The following is a 20,887-nucleotide window of genomic DNA, read 5'->3' on the forward strand; positions in this document are numbered from 1 at the left end:
GCGGGAGGTGACAAGAGCGTGGGTGACTGTGCGCAAGGCGTCCCGGTCCAGAAAAGGCCGCAACTGGTAAACCAGGCGTACCCGGTAGAACGCCCCCCTGGCCACGGCCGTCAGCTGGTCTTCTAGTGTCAGCCGTGGATCCAGGAGGACACCCAGATTGCGCACCCTCTCCGAGGGGGCCAAAATTTCGCCCCCTATATTATGCCATAACAAATCACAAGTACACACATTAACTAAAAGTGGAAGCATTAATAGATCTGAATGAAACTGGTCTGATCTTGTGGAGGTGATGAATACATGACTGGAAGTAAAGATCTATGTTTAATTATAAAAGGGCTAATAGAGATGTCAGAGAATACAAACTGCTATAATCTAGGTTACGGTATGTATATACTAAAGTAAGAATTCATAGTTTGATGACAATGGCGTGCTGTGCTCCAGAGAACAGCAATAATGAAAATAACTAGAAATGAGTTTTGAGACAGGTAGCACAATTTATATGAACCACTGTAATGTGAGGGAAGCCAATTATTCTGTTGGGTGGCATGAATGGAGGAGGGAGGGAGGGAGAACGGGATGACGGAGAACAGAAAAAGCCATTCAGCAATCTAAGAAAAATGAGAATGGTGATTACAGGTAGCCTTCAACTTATAACCAGTAACGGAGCCCAGAATTTCTACTGTATATCATGACGGTGGTTAAGTCGAGGCACCCATATGACCAAATTGACTTTACGACATTTTTGTAGCGCTTATTAAGTAAACACTCTGGTTGTTAAGTGAACCCATTGTTCACAATGAACCCATTGTTCACAATGGATGTTGTTTTTTTTATCAGAAACCAGAAGTAAAGGCTGGTTTCCAGTAAAAAAAAAAAAATCATCATAAATGGCAGTCATGCAACTGCGGGACACTGCAAACGGCCATAAACCAATTGTAAGTTGAAGACTACCTGTACTTACTTGGAAAATACTGTTTCTGAATACTGTTTAAGCATTAGGTTTAAGCATTAGGTTTATTGAGAGATTAACAAAGAGATTAACATAAATCTAAAGGAATGATTGGACTCCTCATTTGTACTGCAAGACTGAGAGAATTAGCGAAGGATACGAGGGACAATGAGAGGCTTTGAATATCAGATAGATCATCAAATGATTGAAACCCAGAGATGCTGTTTTTCAGGGGCAGGACCAGTTATTTGGAACAGCATTCCACTGGAAATAAGACTATTGCCTATTACTGATTGCCTTTCAGGAGATGCTACAAACCCAGCTCTTCTGCAGACCATCTGGTAATCCAACAGTTGTTGGACTGTTGTGATTACTGCTGCTGTCATTTTTATTCTGTATTTTTAATCTCTATTATTTTTGCATTTATCATCTTTCTTACTGCATTTTTGGTGCCATGATGAAGTCAAAGAGTATCTGGATAAGAAAAGAAAGGTTCACAAGAGAATGATTGCTGGAAAAAATAAAAATGAGAGATGTTGTATAACGTTGTAATCAATGTGTAGGCAAGTCCCTGTGCCCACATTTACTATCATCGCGGCCAGCTCAGACATTCAAATCAGCCCATCTTTTCACAAGCAGAAATATGCAGGGTATGGCATGTATGCAGCAAGCAGATGCCCCCCCAAACCTAATCTTTTTTATAAATTAGGGGGAAAAGTTTTCTCCTTTTAGAAACTGAGTAGAAGTTGCTGGACAAAAGGCTGAAAACAAGTGAGATTTATTATCTTCCCCCAGCCTCAGATTTAAGCTGGAATTTGCAGGAAGCAGGATTACTGAAGAATAACCTATGTTCCAAAGCTAATCGATTCTTTAGAGCTATAGAGGAAAATTAACTAAGAACAAAATCTTTAGTTTATTCCCCGGTAGTTGATTCTTTCTGGCTTCTGGTATTTATGTTTTTTATACGTGCTCAGTACATTGTTTTATATGCACTTCTTCATATTAGAAGCAGATCTTTATGATTCACTTAGAACAGGGGTCCCCAACCCTTTCTGGGCTGGCGGCCCGAGGCGTTGGGGTGGAGGCACCTTTACGTGTGCAAGCACATGCATGCATGAATGGGACTGTGCGCACACGATCGGGGCTGTGATTGCACGTGCGATGCAAACAGAGCCACTAGTGCCCGCGCAATGCTCGAATGATGCTAGTGTGAGTGGGGATGTTGCGCTTGCAGTGACAATAGCGCCGGCACAATGCCGCAATGCTAGCACGAGTGGAGGGATGTGCGCTTGTGGTGATGCTAGCACCTCTCTGATGCTTACAGCACTGCTAGCGCCTGTGCGATGCCATGACATTGCACGAGTGGGGGGGTGAGAGTGCGCACACACATGTGCACTGGCCAGCCACTCATGCGGCCCAGTGGCCAACAACCCATGGCCCAGTAGTGGGCCGCAGACAACAGGTTGGTGACCTGGACGTAGAATCATATGTTGTTCTAAGGGAGTTTCTTTTAAAATGGAATCTGTGATTTGAGCATCCCTGTATTTTCTTCTCCAACAGGAAAGGTTTTGTATGGGACTATTTGAAAAGGAAGTTCTACGTTCTTTTCTGTCCTCTGGCAAGATAAGCTGTAGCTAATAAGCAACTACGCCAAAGCAGGAAGGAGGGGCCAGTTTGTGTTAGTCCAGAGGGTTTTTGAGAGAAAAGGCTTCCAACGTTTAGACTCAGCCCTGACACTATAAAGGTATATACTGGGGGGAAAAAAGCTATGAACAATCTTGTTCTGTCATCACAGAACCATAGAGAGTTATTTAAAACAAGCAGCAAAAATACAGAGCAGTTTTGATAGGAGTAAATGAAGGCTAAAAATGTTAATATTTAAGAAAAAATATATAAAAAGGGATAATGTGAAGTTGTTAAAAATGGTAAGGTTTCAGATGTACATAGTATGCCTGGAAAAATGTAAAAGTATAGATTTGGTTTTTTTCATGGAGTGCTGTGTAACTTATTTAACATGTGTGAGAACTGGAAAAATGATTGGAAAAATCCCAATGACTGGAAAAATCCACTGTTATTCTTCTAATTAAAAGGAAAAATAGCAAGAGTAAATGTGAAAATTAGAGAGGGATTAACTTCAAACATAACTGGAAAGATGTGGGCAGAATTCTGATCACAAGCAAAATCTGGAAATCCTGTCAGGGTAGTGTGTATTATACATCAGATATTTGTTCTCTGGTTGCTTAGAAGTGTACAAAAGGGAACATTTATTGCATATTTGTTGATTTAGACCCAGTGTATGATACAGCGGGGATGTTAGAAGTGTATTGATTACTTTGGAATGTAAATGTAACTTTATAATTTTTGAACTGTTAGCCCAGAACCTAAATCAGAGTTCCCCAACCTTTCCGGGATGGCAGCCTGGAAGGGGGGGAGAGGGGAAAAACGGAATGGTTCTGTGGAAGGGGTAGGCTTTCCCAAAAGAATAAAATGAGCATGTACAAACAAGAGAGTACTCAGTTACATACTATTACAATCAATGTCTAGTACTTGTTAGTAACATTCACTAAGTGTATATATGAAAAAATTCACTAAGAAAACCTGAAACAGCTTCCCATCACAAATAATATACATAACTGAAATATTAGAAATTACATCTGTATACAAGATGGCCATTTTCTACCAGAAAGATATGTATGAAACAAGACCAAATCTTAGTTGGTTCATAAAAATTAGGGTTTCTGCACCCACAACCCAATACAACTTGTGTGTGGGGAAACAGTAAATAAACCAATTAGAAATAAATTGTCAAGATCAAATCGCTATGATGTCCGTTAGCCTTTATCACTAATCAACTTGCCATAGAAAAGGGGGGAGGGGTAGAAACCGAAGGGAGGATATGGAATGCCAGGATGCCGTTCAAGGACCGTGAGAGCCAAGGTCATTGCCGCAGGTGCTTGATGGAGAAGTGAGCCATTCCCATAACAAAAAAGAGTAGTATTATTGGACAATGTGAACAATTGGTGGGTGGGGGCTGGGGAAATCTATTGTTTAACTATGCAAGTTTTGCACGGGAACCCCAGAGCTGGTTTTGCTTCGTTAGTTCTGACATGCTGTACCCAATAAAGTTTTGCCTGCTTGGACTTAATTGCCTAGAGGAATCCTTTTGCTGGGTTCATTAGTGGGACTTCTGACATAAATAGCAAATAAAGCAATTGGAAAATACAAATCAGAACTAATATCGTAATAGCTTAAGAATATGCATTAAAATATAAACTCATATGTTCCGTTTCTAAATTTTATACACAGATTATTAACCCAACCATAATTTAGCTTTAAGGACAGCGGAAATAATAATTTGAACCAAATGTCTGGTCTAGAAGAGCCAAAAATCTTTTTTCCACAGGATGAATAGCGTAACATTTTACAGCTGGAAATAGTGCACACAGCCAACTTAGCAATTTATTCTTTCACAATTGTCAAATTTTATTTCAGAAGGGACTGGCAACAGAAATTGTTAGAATTATTGAATGACATAGAAGCAGTAAGTTAGGCTTATTTAAAATGCCTTCCTTGTTCTCAATACAGTAATCCAAACACATTTACAAGGAACCAAATTATATACTTTGCCGTAGGGTGTTTCTGAAGCCTGTGAACAGCTATAGTTTTGGAATCTATAATTGATTAATCTAGCCATTTTAGCTGAAAGTTGTTCAATAGGACTGGTCAATAAGCATGCCATTTATTCAGATCAGCGCACTTTCAGCAAAGTTTAAACAATCCACTTTAAACTCAAAACGCTGCAAAGATATCTTCCACATATTCATAAAAGCCTTAATAAACTCATGGTCATTTTTTAAATCTAATTCAAAGTGCTAGTTTTAATCTTTAAAACCTGTCCAAATGTCACGTTAACTCAAATATACATAGCGAACCTTGATTCTTGACATATTATCAGTAGCATCCAAGAGAGGGCAGAGAAATGAAGAATACATCATAGCCTTATCAAGAAAAGACAAGACACCAGCAACTTTCATTTGCAAAACCTGCATACATAAAATAAAATGTTTTTGCAGACAGACATACTTCGCATACAACCTTTACTTAATATTAACAGGCAGATATAGATATCAGTTTTCAATAAGATTAATCATTCCTGAAGTAAAAAAAAAAAAAAAAGATAAAGACTTCCCTGTCCAGTTGTGTCCGACTCTAGGGCGCAATGCTCGTCTCCGTTTCTTGGCCAAGGGAGCCAGCATTGTCCGAAAACATTTTCCGTGGTCATGTGGCCAACATGGCTATATGCCAAAAGTGCATGGAATGCTGTTACCTTCCCATCAAAGTGGTACCTATTAATCTACTCACTGCATGCTTTCAAAGTAGTGGTTCTTTAAAATGATACTGACTTCTCAGGAAGACAAAATTCTGCCTAGAGAGAGGTGCAATTCCTCAAATGAGGCACAGAGAATAGACAACTCTCTGCCATAGCAGGTCTTGCAGTTGTTACCGTAGTATTGATGGTTCTGAAGAAAAACTAGATTTATTTATGTCTGCCATTAGTTTAAATTCCTAACACACTTTTTTCAAATGTTGAAGACATTCCTTCTTCGATTTGAGACACGGATGAAGGATTATATTTTAGAAAAGTAATCTTATATTTATTTAGCAAGATGTGAACAGGATTTCTCTTCTTTATAAACACGTAAGAGAAAAATTAGAGAACCTCCCTGACTTTGATGAATGTATTAACACTGACTAAATTCCCATATTTTATAGCAATCTATTATATAGTCCTTTTTCTTAGTAATACTACCTCTATATTAAAGCTTACCTTTTTGGTTTTGCTTCTTAGACATAATAGCTTGTCTTATTTAATGTCTGTTACACAGCAAAAAAATATGGTTCCTCAAGTATGAAAGTAGCAGATGTGATTCAAGTACTGCTTTGCATCCAGGCAGGAAATGGCAAATATCTGCTCAGAGACAGCAACCTCCCCAGCTCCCAAGGCAACTGGAGAATTGTCAAAATCCTGCTAGCTGAAGACTGTAGATTCTTTCTTTTAGCACCAATCTTCCATCAGGAAGCACCCACACAGCAGTTCATGTTGCTGTTTTACAGATTCTGAAAAGGAAAACGTACAGGAGGAATTTAATTTACCACTTCTATTTGTTTTAACACAAAAAAAAAATCTAGGATAATGCGGGATAAATAAGTTGTAGTCACTGTGCAACAGCATTCCCCAAAATGGGGCGATTTTCACCAAACTCAATGTTTCTTCACTAAAAGGTAAAAACAAAGAGCAGGGGAAACTTATCAAGGCCAGCGTAACATCTGGCAGACTTTGCCCTTTGTTTAAACAGCTAGCATTCTGAAACTGAAGTTAATGTATTTTACAGTTACACAATATAAACATTTTGAGAACACTGAAAAAGTTTGACTCATGAGCAGAATCATTGCAAAAAGAGTTTATGGTGTCAAAGTGATATTTATGAGTGCATATAACATAAAAGAATTTATGAAATGTTGTCGTTCTTAAAGTACTGCAGTTCTCTTTTTTAAAAAAGTTACATATATGCCACAGGGGGGAAAAAATAAGAAAAAAGGGTTGCTATTACTACCAGAATAAAAGAAAATAAACTAAATTAGAAATTGTTAGGTGTCACCAGAAATGGCATTAAAATTTCAGTATAAAATCACACAAACTTGAAAGTTACTTTTAAAACATATAAACTGAAGAACAGAAAGGATCGTATAAGAATAGTATTTTACTATATTCCAAACTTTAAATACCCAGACATTCATTTTCATTTTTTTTTAGTTCTAAGCTTTTAGCATATAGCATTATGGATGATAGCAGTTTTGCTTAATTCTAATTCCAATGATAGACTATTTCTGAAATTAACACTTAGGGCAGAAAATCACATTATATCCTCTCTGTATGGGCGAGAAAAGAAAGCAACCAAACAAGAAATCTTCCTAGTCATCAACTGATCTCTTGACCCCTTTTTCCCCACCATCAAAGTCTTCTAATGGAGATCTTCCTATGTAGAATTATCCATTTCTTGCAACTATGTATTAGAAAACACAGAACTATGCTAACTGTTGCAGTATGGGTAAAATAGTATCTGTTAAAGCTTTATTGAGTAGATTTCAGGTCCTGGTGAGTTTCAATACTTAAAACTAAAACCAGTATGTACAAATCCACTAATAAATGATGTTTTATCTCTTAATATACTTAGGACATTTTATGTGAAAAATCTTTTATTTCTATAATAAATTGTCACTTAAAAAAAATAATTTACCTCATATTAAAACTCAAGAATAAACTTAAGGCAAGCAAAGAATCATGAAACTGTTTCCTAAAAGTTTGCAATTCCTCAAAGCCAACAACACTGTAAATTCAACAGCTCTGAAACTCAGACATTACTCATTTAGTCTAGTCTAGAGTACTTATAAATCTAAAACCTCTGTTAGCTATACAATCCAACATCAGTCAGGCAATTAAAAATATCATCTCAAAATGCTAAAGGTTCAGTTTTTGTTCAAGATATAACTTCCTGTTCTCTACTTGACAACCAATATTTCCAGAAGAAGGTAACTTCAGTTTCAGAAGAATTCAGAGTTTATTATGCATTTTAAGCAAATCTCAAGAACTGCAACATTCAAATTACATATAGTCTCCCAAATGGTGCAACTTACAACAACAGCTACACCCTTTCCTGCTTTTTTTCAATTAGAAAACAGATACACTCTAAACTTTTGACAATGTTAACACACCTATAAAAAAAAAAATCACCCCAAATAATGAAAAAACACTCACACCTAATTGCATGCTATCAGTAATACCATCCTATCATCATATCACCATATCACATGCAAGAGCCCTCAGAGTCTGGAAAAAAATAAATGAAGATCACAGCTGTACAAAGGATGCAAATAAGAGAACAAGGTTAATAATACTGCAATTAAAAATACTGCAATTAAAAATATTGGCTATTAAGAAGTGTTTTATTTCAATATCTTTCTTTTGCTTCCCACATACAAAAATATTTCAGTGAAAAAAACCTGCTTGAAACTCCACCCATCTTGAAACCAATTCAATTTTTTCTTCTTCAAAAAGAGTACTTCAGGAATATACATTATTTAACTAAGCTAGTCCATTTTATTCCCTGAATGGGTTATTCTACTGGAGATATTTTCTCTGATTAGCAAACAATGAAAGTCACAGGCGCCGTGTGAATGGATCACTCACTCATGACCTGATCATCTCCCATTTGGACTGCTGCTACCTCTGAATAGTTATCTGGAAGCTTCAGCTGGTACAAAATGTGGTTGTATGGCAAGTTTGAGTGCCCAAAGAACGGCACATGTAACACCTCTACTGCGCGAGCTGCATTGGGTTGCTGGTTTGCGTCCAGGCCCAGTTCAAGGTGTTGGTTTTGAGAGTTAAGCCCTAGATGGCATGGGGCCAGGTTAGCTATGGAACTGTCTTCATCTTGTTACATCAACTAATCCCATCAGGTCAGGCAAGGAAGGAAGGTTTGGACCCCATCGGTTAAAGAATTCTGACTGGCGGTGTCCAGGAAGACAGCCTTCTCTGCTCTTGCCCCAGTGGTGAGGTAGGCCCCACTCTCTTGGGCTTCTGGAAAGACGTGAAAACATGGTTCTACGGTCTTACTTGGGGCGGAAAGAGGGACACGTAGCTGGTTAGTGCCTTGAAAGTCCTTTCCCTCTGCCTTTTAATTTTTAACACTGATTGCCTTTTAAATTTTATATACTGTTTTTATGTTTTTAATATTTTATTTGCACACTGTCCAGAGTCCCTCTGTGAGGGAGAGGGACACTTCAAAATAAAGTTGTAGAATAAAGTTAGAAATAAAGTTGTAAATCAAGGAAGTTAATTATATAGGAATGTAACAGAACCGGGTATATAGTTGGTACAGCTTATATATCCATGACATATTTTAAAAACTAAACGGTATATTGTCAAACATTATCAGAGATACATCTATATCTGGTGTATCACTGCAGTATTTGTCTATATACCAAATGGCAACTTTGGACTGTAGCCCAAGATGATTAGCTTCCAGCTTTTAACACAGAATTATGCTTTAAAAAAATAGTGGCTAGATCAGTTATTCCAGCTATACAAAGAGCTGTTGTTATGGTTGTTTCCCCCAAGACAAAATAATTGCTGTGAGAATAAGCATGTTGATCCTTGCTCATGAATAACTGTCCCAAAATCAGCTAGCAACTCTAGAAGCATTGCATAAAAGCAGGGGCTGTTTCATGCAACTATTTTTCTAAAAGGCAATAATCTATTCAGCCAGAAGCCAAGCAGACTAATAGAAATCTAATCACACTTATGGACTGCATGAAACAACGTTTTTAAAATCTCAAAACTGTAACAAACAGTTTCTTATAAACTGAGTTAGACCTGAATACTTCAAAAAAAACAACACCTGGCTTCATAATATCTGTAGCCAGCCATCAGCTACATTAATATTTATATAATATTAATACTTTATGAAGTTTCATAAGCTAGAAAGGGACAGTGTCTTTGTCCAACTGGAGGCTACTAAGATCAAGAACACAGCAAACAGTGAAAAAACAAAAATATACTAAGACTTTTTTTTAAAATATGCCTTTGAGTCCATGTTTGACTTCTGGTGAACAATACCGGACATTGATTTTGATTTATTTGCCATCAAATCATTTTTGACTCCTAGTGACCACATAGATTTTCTCATGACAAATCTATCCCTAACTTCAAATCTTCCAATGGTGCACTCATAACTACTCTAACTGAAGCTTGGATACAGATATACAAAAATAAGAATTATGATGTATATTCTCTATAAAAATGGGTAGTGACAAAAATATTGGAAAAAAAAATCTACTTTGCCCAGATTGGGAGAAGAGAATCATGATGGAACTTAAGTGCAGATTATTATTCTGTAATCAATTTGGCCATCAGTTCTTTCAGAATGTTATCACGTGGCAATTAAAATACATCAAACAAGTGTACACTAATCAGACCTGGGCATTGCACATTTTATGCCTCCCCCAGGTCACATCCAGATCTTTGGCTATCCCTGTCTGGCCCAAGTGGATTGTTTTTATTTTGAAGGCAACTGCTTCTTTTTCAGTTTATGCATGTGGGTGGATGCATGCCTGTGCACCTTCATAGACCTATTGTTCAGCCCTCCACAACAGTCCCCATTTTTCATGTAGTCCCTTCGTAACACTAACTGCCCATCCCTGCACTATGTGATGTATTGGCTTATATCTGAATTTCTGCCTATCGTAGATAGAAAAAGATAATCGTTTTGAACAGTGTCCTATGAAATAACTTAACCTAACATTCATTGTTGGTTTTGTAACTTCTTTGACAAAAGAAAAAACATTCATAATACTCAAGGCTACATCTAGTTGGAATTACAAGAACAAAAAAAGTACTTGTTTGTTACAAGACTTGGTCAAAAATGATTGGTTTCATAAGAATATTAAGTATCCATTTAGCTACACTATTGAAGAATCCCATGTTGATGAAACAGCATTTCTAAACATGTGTTCATCATGTACAATTGATAATGGCAGCCAGAAGAGTAAGTGGTGCTTTGGGTGGATTAACCTGCATTTTTTAAAAACTCATTTTTTCACTATCTTTCTTGAAAGAGATTCATTCATTCATCAAATGAGCTCAAGAATAAACAGACAGCACACAATGATTTGAATGCTGCATTCAGTTTCAAGGCCACTCAAAAAGCAGAAGTACTTCTGAAACTCTGTGCAATTGTAGAGAGCAAGCCTCCCTCCTTGGCAGTGCTGTATCAATCTGTTAAACCCATCTGTGATTAGGACCATCTTCTCTTGAAGTGCAATCCTATTCAAAAGTCACACTGAAGTCAATGCCACTCATTCCCAGAGAATTCCACAGGGTTGTACCTCAATAAGATGAATTCGAAAAATCAAAACCACAACGCTTATTGTCAGAATGCAATATCTGGTACCATACTTTATAAAGAATAAATACTACACTTTATAAATATAGACTATGGGTGTGATAGTTATGAAATAAATTGCTCAAAATTTGGAAAAGGAGGTTTTTACTTGTAAAAAAATTGAAAAGACTTAATATAAATCTATAACCAAATAAACTTCATAACAAAGATGAAGACAATAGAATTAGAACAGCTTTAGACCCTGCTTATCCCCAAAAGTGATAAACAGTACATGAAAATTTGCACATGGTTATAGAGTTGATAAGCCACCTGGGAAAGCCAAGGGAAATCATCAAAACAATTAAAAAACGAAAATCAGAATATTTCGGACATGTGATGTGACACCCAGAAAAATACAGCATACTCCATTTAATCCTCCAGGGAAAGATTGAAGGCAAACGAGGTCCAGGCAGAAGAAGAACATCATGGCTTCAAAATCTAAGGGACTGATTTGGACAAAACTCAGCAGCACTTTTTCGTGCGGCTGCTGATAAAAACAGGATCGCCAACATGATCGCCAACATCCGATAACAGATATGGCACAAGAAGAAGAAGATAGAGTTGTACAAGTCCCTCAAAAGAGGTGTTCTGGAACAGCAGTTCTCAACCTATGGGTCGCGACCCCATTTGGGGTCGATCGACCATTTCACGGGGGTCGCCAAGCAAGGCTGTCTGCCATTTTTTCCCCCTTTTCCGGCAGGTGCCTTACCTCCCTTGAGCTGGGCCAGCTGGTGGTCGGCCTGCTCCATCTCTGCCGCTTGCCAGCTACGCCTCGGCCAGCACAGGGGGCGGAACCACGCATGCGCAGCGCTCCCGGGCAGGGAAAGTTGACTTACGACTGGTTGGGTAGTCCTCGACTTACAACCGGTTTAGTCCTCGACTTATGACCGGTTTAGTCCTCGACTTATGACCGGTTGGGGGGTCACGGCATTAAAAAGGTTGAGAACCACTGTTCTAGAACAAGTGGGAACATGAAATGAAATCACTGTGTATGGATACATATGCAGAGAAGACCACAAACTGCTTCCAAAGCAACCACTTAAGCCTGGAAAAAGATACAGCCACTTTAACAATTCAGAAATATGCTTCTGAATTTTATTTTTATTTATTGCATTTATTTGTATCCCACCTTCATTATTTTTACAGATAACTCTAAGGCAGCAAACATATTCAACATACATTCCTCCTTCTATTTTCCTCACAACAATAACCCTCTGAAGTGAGTTAGGCTGAGAGAGACTGACTAGCCCAAAGACATCCAGCTGCCTTTCAAGGTGGGATTAGAACTTACTGTCTCTGGCTTTCAAGCTTGGTGCCTTAACCATTAAATCAAATTGGCTTGAAAGATGTCTCTTTTCTAAGAGAGTTGCACAGCTCTAGAAAGATCTGCAATATAGAAATATTGCATATAAATTCAAATTTTATTTAAAGCAAATAATTCAGCAATGTAGAGAATATTTAAAAAGAGTTTTGAATGCATTCTGAAATTAAGTATAGTACTGATAATAACATACAGTCCTGACTTGTCAAATTTTATATTCTGAGCATAAAAGTCCTGTTATTGTTATTAGTTGCAATATATAGTTCCTGTCTGTCTGTCTGTCTATCTATAACAATCAAGGGGATTGACTTCCAATGCCAAATAAAACAGCCTAATAGAAGTGTTGTTAAGGAATAAATTATGGTTTTTAAAGCTCCATTTTATTTAACCATTGAGGATTCTTTGGCATACATTAAGTGAAGACTAATGTTAATGATATTCCTTAATAGTCCACACTGCAGATGCAACAAATCTATAACTGAAGTAAATAAATTTGATTTGAAAGCATTTCTAAATTGCACAGATCAGGACATCATATAAAAGTCACTCTAATCTAGCACTTTAAATAAGGAGTAAATTACAAATGCAACCAACTATTCAACATAAAATGGAACAGATAGCTGTCATTTTATCACAAACACAAGACATCTAGCCACATGTCCAATTTTAATACCTAAAAAAAAGTTTTAAAAGTAACTGCAGTTTCCTTTCTATCCTTAAATAATTCTGAACCATGCATACCTTATCTAACTATGCTTTCTATATTTATATAGAAATATATTTATGTAGCATCATTAGTCTATGATGTATGTGATGATCTCAGAAACCTGCCACTGTAGATCAATACATCCAAAGTTTTTAATGGCCAATGTACTTTGAACCAAGACAGCAAGCACTCCTTAGTCAGATCTAGTCTGTTTTTCGCTTCATTCTGTGGTACTGAACAAAAAAAAAAAGTTTACCCTTTTCAAAGCCTGAACAACATCTATGTTAAAGCAGCAACATCTGGCTAATTGGCTTTGAGTACAGTAGTCCCTTACCAAGCTATTTTAGTCTTGTTGATCATGAACACGAAGAGCTCTGGATGTTCACAGTCCATAACTTTCAATTACTTTCAAACATCATAAGAAAGAAGCGTCACAACAAATAGCAAAAGCCCTAAGGATCAAAACTGTTTATCCCAACTTACATACATCTTTGTAATCAGGCAAATAAATGTATTTCCTTTCTTGGAAAGGAAATACATTTCACATTTCACATTAAAGCCACAAACTACAGTTAGATTAGCACTGTGTGAATGGAACTGTATAATTAAACAGGAAAACTCATCCTCCAATCTTAGGACATTCTTTTCCTCTCTGTTTTGCCTTGATTTATCTTTTCTGCTTAACTAATATAATTCCATTCAGTCTAAAGCCATGCTCCCTATAAGCTTCTGTCACACAGGTGCTTTTTCCAAAAGGCAACTGGACTTTCTTGGTGAAAAGAAAGTCCAGTTGCCTTTTGGAAAAATCACCTTTGGGACAACCATGACCTGGATGATGCAGAATCTCCATAGACATACAAGTTTCTCTGTTTCACCTTTCCACTGCAAATAGGGCACACCGGTGCATTGTTACTTTATCTTTCCAGAATACCAATAACTATCATTCACTTCAGCAGTAACATATTTCACTTTTGCACTCTTTAGCTACTGCTGTTTCCCTTTGAAAATGTTTTTTTCAAATACCAAAATACTGCAATTCAGACGCAAATACTATAGCAGCAGGCAATAAATAGTCCATAGTACTGCTACGACTTGCTTTTTTTTCTAAACCTCACAATCCCCATGGTTATTTTGCCTTCCTTCCTCCTTTCGCCCTCTCCCTCTCCCAGTGCTGGGTGGGGGAAGGGGGTGACAGTGGAATTAAAGGGTTAGGGCATGTGGGAACACTCTCATTCCGTATGGAAAAGAAAAATCCCTCTAGACAAGATCAGGACTTTTTTGGGGTCCTTCTGAAGGCGTTTACCAGGTTGCTTGATGAACGGTTCTCCTAAAATCGAACTGCTTGCCCTAGCAGCCTGTTTTGTAAATTGTTCTTTGCGAGTTCTCCTGGGAAAGGGACGTCCTTATCCGTAAAGGGCTCTTTTTTGCAAAGCCAAGGCGTCCACTTTTCCGCGTGCGCTCTTTCTTTCCATTTTTTTTCCCGTGGGGTGCAGATATTGTTCCTCTGCTGTGGAGTTCGGGAGTCGCCAAGGCTCTGGGGCTGAGCTTCAGTCCTGCCTGCCACATATTAAATCCCTCCTCCCACCGCCACATCGCCTCTGCGCTCTCCAGCCCGCCGCCCCCTCAACGGCCTGCCTCTGAGCCCACCCCTTATTCCCCCAGCACAGGCCATTCGCTCAGCTGCCCGCCTGTGCCACGACTCCTCTCCTTGTTCCCCATCACCGCTTCCAGCTTCTCCCCTCCGAAGCTCCTTCCCCACATGCTTTTCATTCCCCCCCCCCACGACCACCAATGACGCCCAATCCCCGCTCTTCGCCTTGTTCCCACGCGCCAACAGTCCTACCCACCTCGGCGGAAAACCTCATCAAACCTCAGCCGCTCCACTCTCCCCTCCGCACCTCAGGCCGCCGCCGCCGCCGCCAAGCGCCGGGGAAAGTGAGCCCCGCCCACCCGTAAGGGAGAGAACCGAGAGAGCAAAATCGTCGAAGGCTGCGCGAGCCCCACAGCCAACCGGACACAGGCGCCCTCTTTCCTTCAGCCAATAAGAAAGGTGTTTCTCTTCGGCGGAGCGCCGGCCAATAGGAACAACGGAGAACCGAGTTCGCTCCCACCTTTTCTCTCCTCCCTTCCCCCCCCTCCCCTCCCAAGATCCAAAATTGAGTTCGGCTCCAGGACAACGGAACCGCTCTAGCCACCGAAGCGCTTTACCCGCTGTCCAATCGGCTTCGGCGTTAGAAAGACCCAATCAGCGACCACGAAAGAGGTTGTTTCGGCCGGATGGTTACTACGCTGGACCAATTGCCAAAGCCGTGGAAGGAGACCCAATCCAGGCGTACGGAGGGGCGCGAGGAGCTCTGGCTACCCAATAACGTCTCTCGCCGTTCTTTCCTCGCCTCCTGCGAATCCTGAAACAAGGTGTGGAGATGCGCGTTCTTTCCTGCAACGGCCGAAGGAGGATCCTTTGACGGCGGTTGCTTAGGATCTCTCACTGAGTGGCTCCAGAGCTTTGCTGGAGGTGGAGGACGCCTCCGCCCCCCCCTCAATACCTGCACGCCGCTTATACTTTTTTAACTTTAATCACATTTTAAGTTTTCTGTATGCCGGCTCTACGTATAAGCCGTTGTTATTCGTTGTGCGTCTGCCCTGTTTTATGTAAGAGATTCAGAATATCTGTTTCTGAGGATGTTGACGTGGATGGCATGACCTACTGAACCATGGATAGCTTACCTAAGGCTTCTCGACCCATGTTTCTGAATTCATCGAGCATATCAATTCATGATTTCACTTTTATGCTAGACATTTGTCTCAATGTAGGCCCTTTTATACTAACACTTTTTAAGAAAGAAAAAAACCTGCAGGTTTGCTGAGCTCACACAGGCAATGGTTGGCTGAAAGTTGGCATTGCTCAAAAACGTAACAAGCCACATTAGTGTAGGGCGAAATCAATCTCAGAAGATTTGTACCATGATTAGACAATGGCACATTCTCCTCTGTGCAGGATTCCACAGTGATACTATAATGAATTCCAGTTCTCATTGAATTTGTCTGATTTAAATTCTCCCCAAATCTTCCATCTTTTAGGCAAAGCATCACTTACCTTCAACCCTCAAGATGATTTCTGAATTTGACTGGAGACCCATTGTCTTCCCAGCCATAATATTTAGGGTGTGGCCCTGCTTCTAAAACAGTGATGGCGAAACTTTTAGAGTCCGAGTGCCCAAACTGCAACGCAAAACCCACTTATGCATCGCCGGATGGGTGTGGCCCATTGGCTGGGTGTGGCCCATTGGGTGGGCATGGCTGTGGTAACGGCAGACTGGGTGGGACTAAAAAGTTCAATTAATCAATTCTAACTTTGCAAGATCTTTTTTTTTCCCGTGAGAAGTTGAAATTGACTGATTGATTGAACCTTTTTTTTTTTTTTGCACACAGCGGCAGAGGCCTAAAGCGAAAAGGTTTTATAAAACCCAGCTAAAGGCCTAGGACTGGGCGACAGTGCGTGTGCCCACAGAGAGAGCTCTGAGTGCCGCCTCTGGCACCCGTGCCATAGGTTCGCTACTACTGTTCTAAAATATAGGTAAAACTTTCTTGAACGCTACTACATCCAGACCTGATTTTTTTTTAAATCAAGGTTTTCTGTTAATAGCTCAATAGTGTCACCTGCTGGGCTTAGATGACCATGTAAGCATTTCAAACCAATAATTCATACTGTGTTTCCAGTAAAAGGTAAATAAAGTATATAATAAATAAAAAATATCGGTGTATGTTTTACCAAGTACAGTCATTCAAGCACTCAAGTAAAATTAGCAAGATAAACTGCAATATAAAGGAAAAGTACTCTTTCAGATGCTACATCATAATAAAACTGATGGCCAAGTTTGCTGTTTACTCAGGTTGAGGATAATTAAATGTTATTATGGGAAAAAAACTCTTATAAGATTTAATGATATTGCTCTATCAAAGAGAATATCGGGACAATTAAAAGAAATATGGAAAGGAGTATTAAGCAAGCAATTTAGAGGGAATGTAACAAGTTTAAAGAAACCTATGATATAATAATGGATTCAGTAGGATTTCTATGCATGCACAGCATGAGGTTGCATACTAAACTTACCTTGGGCTAAACGCTTTCTTGATTTTTCTAATTTAAGAAACACATGTCTATAGTGTAAAAGTTTTCAAGGCAGCTTAAAACTACAGTTAAAGCAGTGTTATAACCAATCACTGTAATTAAAGTTAATCATAAATATAAACCAGCAATAAAATACAAAGAAAATTAGTGAGAACATTTTTATTTATTATTAAATTTCTATGCTGCCCATCTCCCCTGCAAGGCAATTCTATGCAATTCTTATTTTATTTTCTCTGAAGTTAGAAAGGATGAGGTTCATTTTCCCATTGTTAACATAGTAGGATTTATTTGATAAATAAGATACCTTTTTTTTGATATCGTACATATATTTCAGGGGCAGAAACCAGCAAAGATTGATGGCACTGATTCCCTTTTTGATATCTTGGTCCATGTTATCTTGAGAACCATTACTTTAATAATAATGGTTTAATCCCCAGCTGTTTGATGGTAATAAAATTTCTATGCTGTCTAAAATGCAGTCATGCAGATTTTGGCTTCTTTGTCTGCATGAGGAGTTCATAGGCAGCTTGCACTTCAATAAAACGTCTTTCAGCTTCTTCTACTTGATGTCGATTATGATCAGGATGCCAAAGCTTCACCAGCTCCCGGTAACTTTTGGTAATTTCTTCTGGAGTGGCATCATTAGGGACACCTAAGATCTAGAAGAAGAGGAGAGAGGTGAATCAGCATCCTATCACAGCTGTGAGTTCACTAATATTTTAATTATCAATTATCTAATTGATAATTGGCTGGCTGGGTGACTTTGGGCCAGTCTCTCTCAGCCCAACCCACCTGACAGGATTGTTGGGGGGGGGGGAAAGGAGGACCAGGAGGAAGGAGCATGTTTGTTGTCTTGAGTTACTTATAAAGCAATAAAGGAAGGATAACATCAAAGAAAGAAATAAATTAGTCATTTGTCAGTGATGGAGCGGAGGTGGAGAGAACAAAGAATAATTTTCTTGCACTTACTGTTACAACTTATTGGAAAATCTATAAAAGCCAAAAATCCAATGAAGGATGATTTTTGTAGAGTTTGAACTAATAGTAGAGCACATTAATTTGCAGAGCTTTGAAAAGCTAAGCATAAAGGCACTTTCTTGCAATTCTGCAAAACACAGTTGTCTTTTCTTTCTTTCTACATCCAAAGACATCAAAACTGAAGAGCCTTGTTATTATCTCTAGTCATATATTTTAGGTAAAACTTTCAGCCAGTAAGATACGATACTATTTTCAGCCTTTAAAGATGGCGTGTAATATTTCAGATAATCTCAGAAAATTCCATTACAATCAACATGGTCTTTGTGTTAAGTTAAGAATTCAAACCAAGGGATATATTAAGAATTCTGAGAATTTTAATTCTAAGATATTAGGGAAATATGCTGTAAATGGAAGAAATAGTCAATACCGGAGCAAGTAGGTGTGACAGACAACTTATCACGTTGTTTACTTCTTTGCCCTTTGAACTCTTTCCCTTACAAGCAAATAGTTCTAGTTTCAGATAATCTTATTCTTTTCATAAGTAGTGTTTAAAATTAGTAAATGAATGTCAGTGCAAAACTATTGGCTAGGTAGGGTCTTCTGATGTGTTTATTTAGTTGCTCGTCTATTTTTAAATACTGTTAAATTAGAAGATTTTATTACCGAATTGAATAAGAATTTTTCACTTACGTTTTTTTGTGTAATTAGATTTAACATGACTTACATTTTGTTGTTTTATCTTGTACACCGTACAATACTACTATATGAGCTTCCTTTAATGCCATTTTACTATTATTACAAATTGCGGTTGTTTAATATATGCAAAGCTAGTTGTTTGATATGCAAGGCTTGAAGTGAGAATTTTAGTCTCTGATGACATAAGCCAGTTTGATGTACTGGTTAAGGTATCACCTAGAAACTGGGAGGCTGTGATTTTTAGTCCTGCCTTAGATACAAAGCTAGTTGGGTGATCTTGGGCCAGTCATTTTCTCTCAGCCCTAGGAGGAAAGCAATGGCAAATCACTTCTGAGAGATCTTGTCTAGAAAACTGCAGGAACTAGTTCAGGTAGTCACCAGGAATCAAAAACTGACTTGAAGGCACAGACAGACAGACAAAAATATGACAAGCTGAACCAAGGATGACTGTGGGAAGGGGTAAAACAATCAAGAGGGTGGTCACAAATGTGCAACCAAAGTTTGTAAACACTGTGATGCATATACAAAGGGAACAGGTTCTATTGTGCAGTAATGACCATCAGCTTGACTTTTTTTATCCTTCCTGCAGATGATCCTGTGCTAATCCAGAATGTAAGGAAAGATTTAGTATCATGACATGCAGAGATTCTCATATCCTATATTTGATTATATAACATTGGATCACTACAATGCACCCTACATGGGGCTGTCCTTGAAAAACATTTAGAAGCTTCAACTGGTGCAAAATGTGACTGCATGGGTAGTAAATGATTTGGATATGCTATGGGCCCCATCAGCTAAGGAATGTCAACTGGCAGAGAGACGTATCTTCTCTATTGTAGCCCCTGCCCTCTGGAACATTCTTCCCTCAGAGTTGAGGACGACCCTGATCCTGTTGGATAATTTGTAGGAAACTTGAAACTTACCGTTTCCAAAGGCTGAAAAATAATAAAGTCCACTGTACCTGATACGCCATCTGACGTCTTTCGTCCTGGAAAGATTGTACAAATTTTAAAATGTTCTCCCATTCCTGGAAATAGCCACCACTTAAACCCAACATCTTCCCGGCACGGTAAGGGAGAAGCAGCATCCATTCCAATATTCCACTCAACGATGGAAATACGCTGACATAATCCAGGGCTGCTCCAATCGTGCTGGCTATGTAGTTGGCAGTCGCTGCTGTATTGCTGAAGGCAGAGTAGGCCAGTGGTGTTGTGAATGCCAGATAGGCCAGGCCTAGTCGGTAAAGTCGGAGGCTAAGCTTCTTCTTGGTGCGATTGATGGTTTTATAGCGTCGGTAATTCTGGGCTGTCGCACTAGTGGTGAGAGTAATGGGCAAGATCCCCAGAGGGTGGCCATAGAAGACTGGTGCAGTTATGAAGGCAGCCGTTAAGGTTGCTTGAAGATTGGAGGCTTGGTTGCCCACTTCAGACACCAAATGAACTCCAAGACCCACAGCCAGAGGAAGGGCCAGAAGGTAAAAACCTGGCAGAGTAGAGAGACCAATCAAAGCCACTACCCCAAAATAGATGCCTACTAAAGCTTGGCCAAGAAAACGCACAGGGTTTAAAGGTGGGAGTTGACCGTTGGGCAAGTCTGGCGTACCATTTGCCTGTGCTACCCAACCAGGGAGCAGCCACAGCTCCCAAAGCCACCCTATGCCAAAGCCACCCAAAGTCAGCATCCAGAGTAAGGCATGGTTATCCCGGCCCAAGTAGAGATGGTGAAGCCCAGTAGGGCCCCCCAAAGCCCAGAGAGCAATAGCCACCACAAGACGTTTGGCCATCTCATTTGGCCATAGCACCACCAGACATCTCACTGCAGACAGTGCTGTTTTTTGTAGTCCATCCTCCCTGGATGTCAAATAATAGTTCTGTGGGGAGAGAGAGAAGCAGTAAAATATAGCAGTATCTGCAGCGCAAGGATAGCCAAGGGTCCTGATTTCTTCCTGCTGTCTAACCACACCCTTCCTGGTAGTGACTGGCTGCCTTTTTTTCTGGGTCTGGGCGACTGCGTTATGATACCATGCTGGAGAACCTAGTGCCAGCTTCATTTTCCTGGCAACTAATCCAGGGAACCTTTGGTGCTTTCTTACCATTTATCA

General features: G+C 39.3%; 2 protein-coding genes across 2 annotated transcripts in view; both read right to left on the reverse strand.

Annotated features, from left to right (window-relative positions):
- Positions 1-14,871, reverse strand: part of SPATS2 (spermatogenesis associated serine rich 2) — a gene marked incomplete at its 3' end in the record, with an annotated part of 38,339 nt that extends 23,468 nt beyond the window's left edge. The window contains exons 1-2 of the mRNA XM_015822792.1: positions 14,825-14,871; positions 5,778-6,067 (exon numbers count right to left, since the gene is read on the reverse strand). Of these exons, the coding sequence (XP_015678278.1) occupies positions 5,778-5,802 (25 nt within the window). The remainder of the gene's footprint in view (positions 1-5,777; positions 6,068-14,824) is intronic.
- A 2,717-nt stretch (positions 14,872-17,588) lies between these two features.
- DNAJC22 (DnaJ heat shock protein family (Hsp40) member C22) lies at positions 17,589-20,569 on the reverse strand. The gene is made up of 2 exons (XM_015822793.1): positions 19,748-20,569; positions 17,589-17,768 (listed from the first exon to the last, which is right to left on the reverse strand). Exons 1-2 carry the CDS (start codon positions 20,567-20,569, stop codon positions 17,589-17,591), a joined length of 1,002 nt encoding a protein of 333 aa, XP_015678279.1.
- Positions 20,570-20,887: the final 318 nt, after the last annotated feature.

The sequence above is a fragment of the Protobothrops mucrosquamatus genome, unplaced genomic scaffold, assembly GCF_001527695.2.
Source record: "Protobothrops mucrosquamatus isolate PMUCROS unplaced genomic scaffold, P.Mucros_1.0 scaffold1677, whole genome shotgun sequence".
In the NCBI taxonomy this organism is placed as follows: Eukaryota; Metazoa; Chordata; class Lepidosauria; order Squamata; family Viperidae; genus Protobothrops; species Protobothrops mucrosquamatus.